Below are 8,134 nucleotides of genomic sequence, written 5' to 3'. Positions count from 1 at the left end.
TCTAAAATTCGAATTCAAGAATATTGATTCGGGTTTTTTTTAAGTCTCCCAAGCATTTGATTCAATTAAACATATATTAATTTTAAAAAGTAAGTAAACCAATTGCAATATACTACAGACGCTAATTTAACCCCCTCTGTATACCATCAAGAGACTATCTTATCAAATTGATGTATTGCCCTGGTTTATCATTAATTCCTCTATCTATTATATATATATATATATATATTTAACGTTTGGTCACATAGAATGTAACTGATATATATACCAGTTCTATGCATTAAAATGATCATACTGCTAAGTCTGAAACAACTGTGTAGGTGTACAAATTAGAATGTGTTTATTTAATATATAGTACGTCTGCAGAAAAAATTGACTAACTTATTAATGGTGGCAGACTTGTTTCATACGTCCTTTATTGTATACCATGAACTGATAACAAGTATAATTGCAAACATAAATGTGTATAGATAAGAAAAGTGCTGGCAATATTTTTTTTAACACTTATCTTATTAACTTATTGGTTAAACATTATCAAAAATTACAAAATTATGGAAGAATTTTATTAATATACTTTGAGACTCAAATTATGTAATTTCTGATAAACCAATAAGAGGAAATATATGTTGTGAAGAGTGTGTATCGTATTCATAACCTTTATCACGAAGATAAATATGTATTCAAGGATAAATTTTCATATAAATTGTAGTGACACGGTTTTGTAATTTCTAAGGTTTATTTCATTTGTGTGCTTCTTCTCATAAGCCTAAATTAAATCTGAGGTTATTTCCAATCTACATAAAGAAATTCTTTACCTGGTGGGAGAAAATGTACAAAAAGAGAAGGCGCAATGAAAATCTTCTAAACACGAAAATAATGAAAAAGATTTTGCAATAACCAAGTATTTTTATTTCTTCCATCTTCAATTCGATTTTCTCCTTTTCTTACAAGTCTAAAATCCTTGTCCAGATATATGATCATGAGCCTGTTAACAACAACTTGAAACTGCAAAACCAATACGTACGTATATATAGATGATAAAAAAATAAAATAAAAAATTTGGATTTTTTAGTCACCCAATAATTTGGAGAAACCCATCCATAAGACAAAAAAAAAAATTAGTCAAGCAATTTTTTTAAAAATTTATTAAAAATTAAAATCTTAAAGAGTATTGTGAGAGTATTTTTATCTAGTGAGTGTCTATAAAACATCTATTAAAAAATATAACAAAATTCATAATAAAAAAATTAAAAATTATTAAAGTAGACCTAATAATTAATGAAAGTTGAGATAGTATGAATAGAGTCTTAAATTTAAATTTTTATTGTGATTATGATGAATTAAAAAAAAACAAACAAACATAACAAAGAAAGTTGACCAATAATAATAACTTAATTAACTCTAGCATTTGATGCATGGATAAAATTACACAAAGTCAAATTCTTACACCGAAGCATGAGTCCTCATACGTTATATTAAATATATAAATATAGCTAAACACTTGGTCTAGGCGTCTAGCTAGCTAGAATTAAGAATACCTTGTGATTCGCAAATGAGCCAAACTTGCTACATCGATCCAAATTAACAACCCTTTCACGCCCTAGCTTGTTTCTCCCACAAGTTTCCCTTTCTCCACACTCAGAACTCAGAAGCAAATGTGATATACACTTAACCTCTCTGATATGCCTGCATGCGTTAGAACAAGAATGTGTCAAAGATCATCATCATCCGTCAGCTTAAGTCCCAAATACCAAGGCCTTCTTTTGACACCATCACACTCCACTGTCCTTCTTAGGGAAATGCTGATCTCATCCCATATTTGCTTGCACTCACTTGCACTCCTATCACACCCCAAACAAGCAAGTTTTTCTGCTATTTCATCCCAAAGCCCATTCTCCAAGCCCCCATTTTCCCTGAATCTTTGTTCAAAACCAGTCCTCAGCTGTATCAAATTTGAAATCTCCATTTCACTCCACCTACTACTTCCATGATCAGAGGCAAATTCATTGGCATCAATATGTTCTCCCTGGCTCTTGTTCTTATTTGGTATACCTTCATCGAATGGCAATGCTTCTACCCCTACCCCAATATGTTTCCTCACAACCTCTATCAATGCAGCATCTCTTGATTCGACCCATGCTTTCTCTTTAGCCCACAGTTCATGCACTTGTTGGTCAAACCACATTGACTCTTTCCTCTTCCTTTCTTCTTCCTTAGATGCCATCTCTTGCTCTCTTTGCTCAACAACACTCAACATTCTCTCCATCCAAGCATCTTGAGTCTCTAAGATCTTCCTCATGTGAGAATCCACAATCTCCTCCACTTTGGCTCTCCAGCTTCTTCTCACCCTCCTATGATCACTTTGTCTGTGATCTGACCCCTTCTGCTTCTCATCCCTTGACTGCTTCATCATGAATGCAATGGCTGAAAGATCCTCGTCGTTGTTTTCAGATGAGGATGTCTCCAATTCAGATGAGTTTGAGATGCTGAGGCTCTCTGAGCACTTGGGGTTGTTGCTAGATTCACCATTATGGTCTTGGTTGATTGTGAGGTTTGGTGTTTGAATACTAGCAGTGTTTCCACCAGCACGATTGGTTTTATCTGAAGGTGAGGCATGAGTAGTGTTCGATTGATCTCCACATATTGCTTCAAGCTGCCTGAAGAACCTGTAGTGCTTCCCATCTTGTCTACTAGCTTTACCTTCCTTGGTCTTCTTGTAATACTTGTACAAATTCTCAAACTTCTCTTTGCATTTCTTTCCACTTCTTTGGTACCCAAATTCCTCAGCCATTATCCTAAACGCGAAGATAACACACCTACTAATTATTATACATACTCACAAAACATGAAGGAGAAGAAGATTAATTAATTAGTACATTAATCACAATTCAAAAATCCCATGTTCTCTTTTTTTACCCCCACCCCTTTCTCTCGGATAAAATTTGCGGTGAGAGAAATAGGACAATATTACCTGGTTAAAAAATCTAACAAATAATAATACATAAGTTTTTATTTTTTTTGTCATGCATGCATGGAATTAACATTCGTATAATTATAAATCCTTGAAAGATTTCTCCATTAAGCATTTTTGTCATCATCATTCTCTCTTCTTTAATATCCGTATATTATCCATGTTGTGCTAAAGGATTAAAATAATGAAAACATTCTCTCTTCATTAAAGATGTCAGAAACATCAACACAAATATCCGAGTTTGAATCAACAAAATAAACACCAATACATAGCCCTAGCTAGCTGAGTAAAGTGGCTAGCTATATAGCTAGGTTTAATAGTACTACTACAAAACAAAGACAGGCTTTCAGGGTGAGAAATCCTTGCACCCATAATTACTTCCTCACAGAAAAACCAGTGCAAGTATACACACTGAGTCAGTGGAGTTTCATGGACAAAACTAGAAATAGATAATAACAATAGCCACATGGATCTCCCAGTTATCTGTAAGTAATGGCCTGTCATTTTCAAACCCAAAGAAAAAATTAGTCCCCCATCACTCTCCCTCCCCCCAAAATATTGCAAAACCAGCAAGACAAAAAGAAGAGACAGTAAGAACAACCATATTTTCCTCACTCCTCACTGGTCACCACCACCATACGTTTCCCCACTCATCCCGAGTCTGAAAATAAAACTAAAAAAACAGTAGGTCTTTTTCACTCTGCTAGGATATAAGCTTAGAAGAATATTTTTTTTTGCTAAAAGAAAATTCTTATTTCTAGCAGAGAAACTCTCGCAAACTCTTCTAAATTTGTATATACATGTAAAAATATATACCTAGAAATCTCATTCCACAAGGGTGCTTTCTGATTATTCTCTCTGAACTTGGAATCAAGACGAGATCTGATCTCAAGAAGCGAGAGAGTCTCCTGTCTAGGCCACCTGTTGTTCCCGGAGTCAAAGGCAAACCACCCTTTCTCTGCAGTCTCTATGCTGCAGAATGCAGCAGTGGCAGTGGCGTGATCCGAGGCAGTAGCAGTGGTTGTGGGGTTGAGAGCAGAGGTGGAAGAGTAGTCATGATGAGCGAAGTGAGTGAAGGGACGAGGGAAGAAAACGTCCCCAACCATGTTGGGGTCATAGCTGTTGGGTGGAGTGGTAACAGTGACAGCACTGAGAGTGTGGTGAAGACATAGTGGCTCCAGTAAGTGTGTGGTGTTGGAAGGGTTTAAATGGGTTCTGGATGATATCAGTCGCCGGAGATCCTCCGGGAGACCATATGGGTCAGCCATGTTCTTCACTCAGACAGTGAGAGAGAAAAGGGAAAAAAAAGGAAGAGAAAGTGTGCAGCAGACACAGGATGAGAGAAAGGGTCTCACTTGCTTCTGTCATACAAGAACTACTGAGATTTTTTTATTTATTACCTTTTAACCCTCCAATTTATCTTCCACAAATTTGACGGCAGACACGTTACTCCCTTACAATTGTGGAAACACTACAAGAAAAATGCTGATTTCCGACGGAAATTTCCGACGAAAATAGGTAAATTTCCGACGGATTTTGCTTTTTCCGACGGATTTCCGACGGATTTCAATCCGTTGGAAAAAGTGGCGTCGGAAAAAAAATCCGTCGAAAATAATTTTTCCGACGGAATTTTCCAACAGAAAATTCCGTCAAAAATTTCTGACGGAAAAATCCGTCGGAAATTGCTGTCAAAATTTCCGACGGAAAAATCCGTCAGAAATTGCTGTCAAATTTTCCGACGGAGAAATCCGTCGGAAATTATAATTTTTTTTTAATTTTAATAAATTTATTAATGTAACAACTCTCATATTTGGCTTCTCAAGGGTTCTATTTCACAATATTTCACTGTTTAGCGTGTTTTATTCTTACTTGTGCAATTTCTGGGAGACTTCCCAGAAGGTCACCCATCCCAGTACTACTCCAGGTCAAACACGCTTAACTGTGAAGTTCTGATGAATAAGCTACCGAAATGTCTATGTATGTTGTCAGTATAACTTGTACAAATTAATTCATTTAAGTCATCCTCAAATATACAATCTCATATTTGTACTATAATAATAATATATAATAATTTTATATTACGAATAATAATAATAATAATAATAATAATAATAATAATAATAATATATTTAATTATTCTTTATTTATATGTACTTACTTTTATAATTAACATCTACTTACTTTTATTTAAAATTATAATTTAAATTATTTAATTTTATAATTTATAATGATAATATAATTTATAAAATTATAAATATTTATTTATTACATACTTATAAATTAAATTTTAATATTTTAAATAAATTATTAATTAATTTAATATATTTATTTACCTTAAATCAAACATATAAAATTTAAAAAATGTATTTATCCTTTTTTTTTTCTAATTATCAACTATTAATAAAATACTAACTTAAAATCTTATCTAATTATATATAATATTTTCATATCAAATTTAAAACCAGATATTAGTTATACAAAAATATTAAGATCATATAGTAAATTGTCAATAAGATTTTAGTTAAATAATTTAAAATAATTAATATTTCAATTATATTGTTAATTAGCAAATAATTTATTCCAAAACTAATTAATTTTTTATATTAATTATTAGTAAAATTTAATAACTTTTAATTTAACAATTAATTGGATCGATGAAATTCAACACACCATGAGTTATTGAGCGGAATAACTTTACCAAGAGTTATTTTGTAAGTTATCTTAAATCAAACAAATAAAATTCAAATAATGTATTTATCCATGTTTTATTTTTTAATTATCAACCATTAATAAAATACTAACTTAAAATCTTATCTAATTATATCATAATATTTTCATATCAAATTTAAAACCAGTTCTTACATTTTCGACAAATATAAATTTGTCTGAAATATTCTATCAATAATATAACTTTTCTTACAAAAATTTTCTCATCAAAAATATAAATTTTTCGACAGATTTAATTTTATTTTATAAAAAATCATCTTCGATTAATATAACATTTTGTATATATGATTTAAGAGTAAAAGATTTTCAATTGAACGGTTAAATTTACAAAATTCACATTTAATATAAAGTTATTGAGCGGTGTAACACTTAGTAAAATTAATACCATTGTAATTATAGCTCCCCTCATGTATATATATATATATATATATATATATATATATATATATATATATATATGTGTGTGTGTGTGTGTGTGTGTGTGTGTCTATATATATATATATGATTTAAGAGTAAAATATTTTCAATTTAACGGTTGAATTTACAAAATTCACATTTAATATAAAGTTATTGAGCGGTGTAACACTTAGTAAAATTTATACCATTGTAATTATAACCCCCCTCATATATATATATATATATATATATATATATATATATATATATATATATATATATATATATATTAAATGCGACTTTTACAATGTATTACACCGCTCAATAACTTTATATTAAATGTGAATTTGGTAAATCCAACTGTTAGATTGAAAGTTCATATCTCTTATAGATTATATATACAAAACTTTATATTAATCCAAGATGATTTGATACTTCATTTTTATAAAACAAAATTGATGTAATATATTCATTTCAAAATACACTAAAATATGAACACTTGGATTATCTTCCAGTTGTTGTTCAATTTTAACAAAACTTGATATACACGTATAAAGTGATATGAACTTTCAATTTAACGGTTGGATTTACAAAATTCACATTTAATATAAAGTTATAGAGCGGCATAATACTTAGTAAAAGTTACACCGATATAATTATAACCCCTTATATTATATATATATATATATATATATATATATATATATATATATACACATACATATATATACAGCGACAGCTGCACGTTTGGAATAGTGAGGCACTTGCCCTCACTACTATTTGACATATACATAATTTTTTATCTAAAAAAATAATATATTTTAAAAAATAAAAATTATATTCTCATAAAATAAATATATAGATTCAGAAAAAATGTTTATTTATTTGATATCTGGCAAATTTTTGAAGGAAATTAATTCTCATGTGATAAAAAAAATTTCTTAATAATGAATTAATTTTTAAAAAAAGTTTAATTATAATATATATGTATATATATATGTCTTAATATTCACATATATAATGTAATATATTAAAACAAATAATTTTTTGATAAAATAAAATTTGTAGCATGCATGTTTTTCTTTTGTGTTTTTTATTTATTGTATACGTTGATTGAAAAAATCAAAATTGTAAAATTGTATACATTGATTAAAAAAATCAAAATAAGAAAAATCATAAGATTTATATTCTATTTAGAATTGTTATTATAAGATATATTTTAAAATAAATTATCATCTAAAAATATATATTAGATATTAAAAACAGATTTATATCATAAATAAATTAAACTTTATTTTTATAAATTTAACATATAGATTTTTATATTTTTAATAGTGTTAAATTATTATAAAATAAAAGTCTATATAATTGTAGTTCTACCCAAATATTTAAAAATTATCTATGATAGATAAATAAGTCACACTTAAAATATATATTTTTAAAGAAAGTTAGGTTTAAACCAAGTAAATTATAATAAAATATAGTATAACCTAATTTATTTTCATCTTTAATACTAATCGTAGATATAAAAAACTTGTAATAAATAATTGTAATATATATTTATACCTTTAAAAGATATATAAAATTTTTAATACTACAAATATATATAAGAAATTAAAAATAATAAATTAAAAATAAGAAATTAAAAAAATAAATTAAAAATAAATTAAAAATAAATTAAAAATAAATTTCCGACGGAATTTTCCGGCAGAAATTTCCGACGGATTTATTTTTCCGTCGGAAATTTCTGACGAAATTTTCCGTCGGAAAGTTTCTATCGGAAATTTCCGACGGATTTATATTTCCGTCGGAAATTTCCGACGGAAAATTTCTGACAGAAAATTCTGTCGGAAATTTCCGACGGAAATATAAATCCGTCGGAAATTTCCGACGGATCCATATCCGTCGGAAATTTACATTTTTCTTGTAGTGAAACTCCAATTCAGTCTCTCTTTTTTCAATATATATATTTCTTGGAGACTGAATATGATAATAAACACTTAAAAAGAAGAGGAAGAAAAATAGACGAGAGAAGTGAAA

The 8,134-nt window shown here is 29.0% G+C and overlaps 1 protein-coding gene across 1 annotated transcript; it reads right to left on the bottom strand.

The window, feature by feature from the left end:
* Positions 1–1,373: 1,373 nt before the first annotated feature.
* On the bottom strand, positions 1,374–4,354 carry LOC109818733 (trihelix transcription factor PTL). The gene is made up of 2 exons (XM_020384258.3): positions 3,788–4,354; positions 1,374–2,795 (listed from the first exon to the last, which is right to left on the bottom strand). Exons 1-2 carry the CDS (start codon positions 4,237–4,239, stop codon positions 1,712–1,714), a joined length of 1,536 nt encoding a protein of 511 aa, XP_020239847.1. The 5' UTR covers positions 4,240–4,354; the 3' UTR covers positions 1,374–1,711.
* Between the last annotated feature and the right edge of the window lie 3,780 nt (positions 4,355–8,134).

Source organism: Cajanus cajan, chromosome 7 (genome assembly GCF_000230855.2).
Source record: "Cajanus cajan strain Asha chromosome 7, NIPB_CcT2T_4, whole genome shotgun sequence".
NCBI lineage: Eukaryota > Viridiplantae > Streptophyta > Magnoliopsida > Fabales > Fabaceae > Cajanus > Cajanus cajan.
Note: the sequence above shows the minus strand (reverse complement) of the source record. Positions and strands in the feature narration are given on the sequence as shown.

What these genes read in the sequence shown, in the direction of transcription:
- LOC109818733 (XM_020384258.3), bottom strand. Translation starts at nt 4,239, where the DNA reads ATGGCTGACCCATATGGTCTCCCGGAGGATCTCCGGCGACTGATATCA. An exon ending in TTGTGGAATGAGATTTCTAG is followed by an intron (nt 2,796 to 3,787) that starts GTATATATTTTT and finishes CTTCGCGTTTAG; the next exon opens with GATAATGGCTGAGGAATTTG.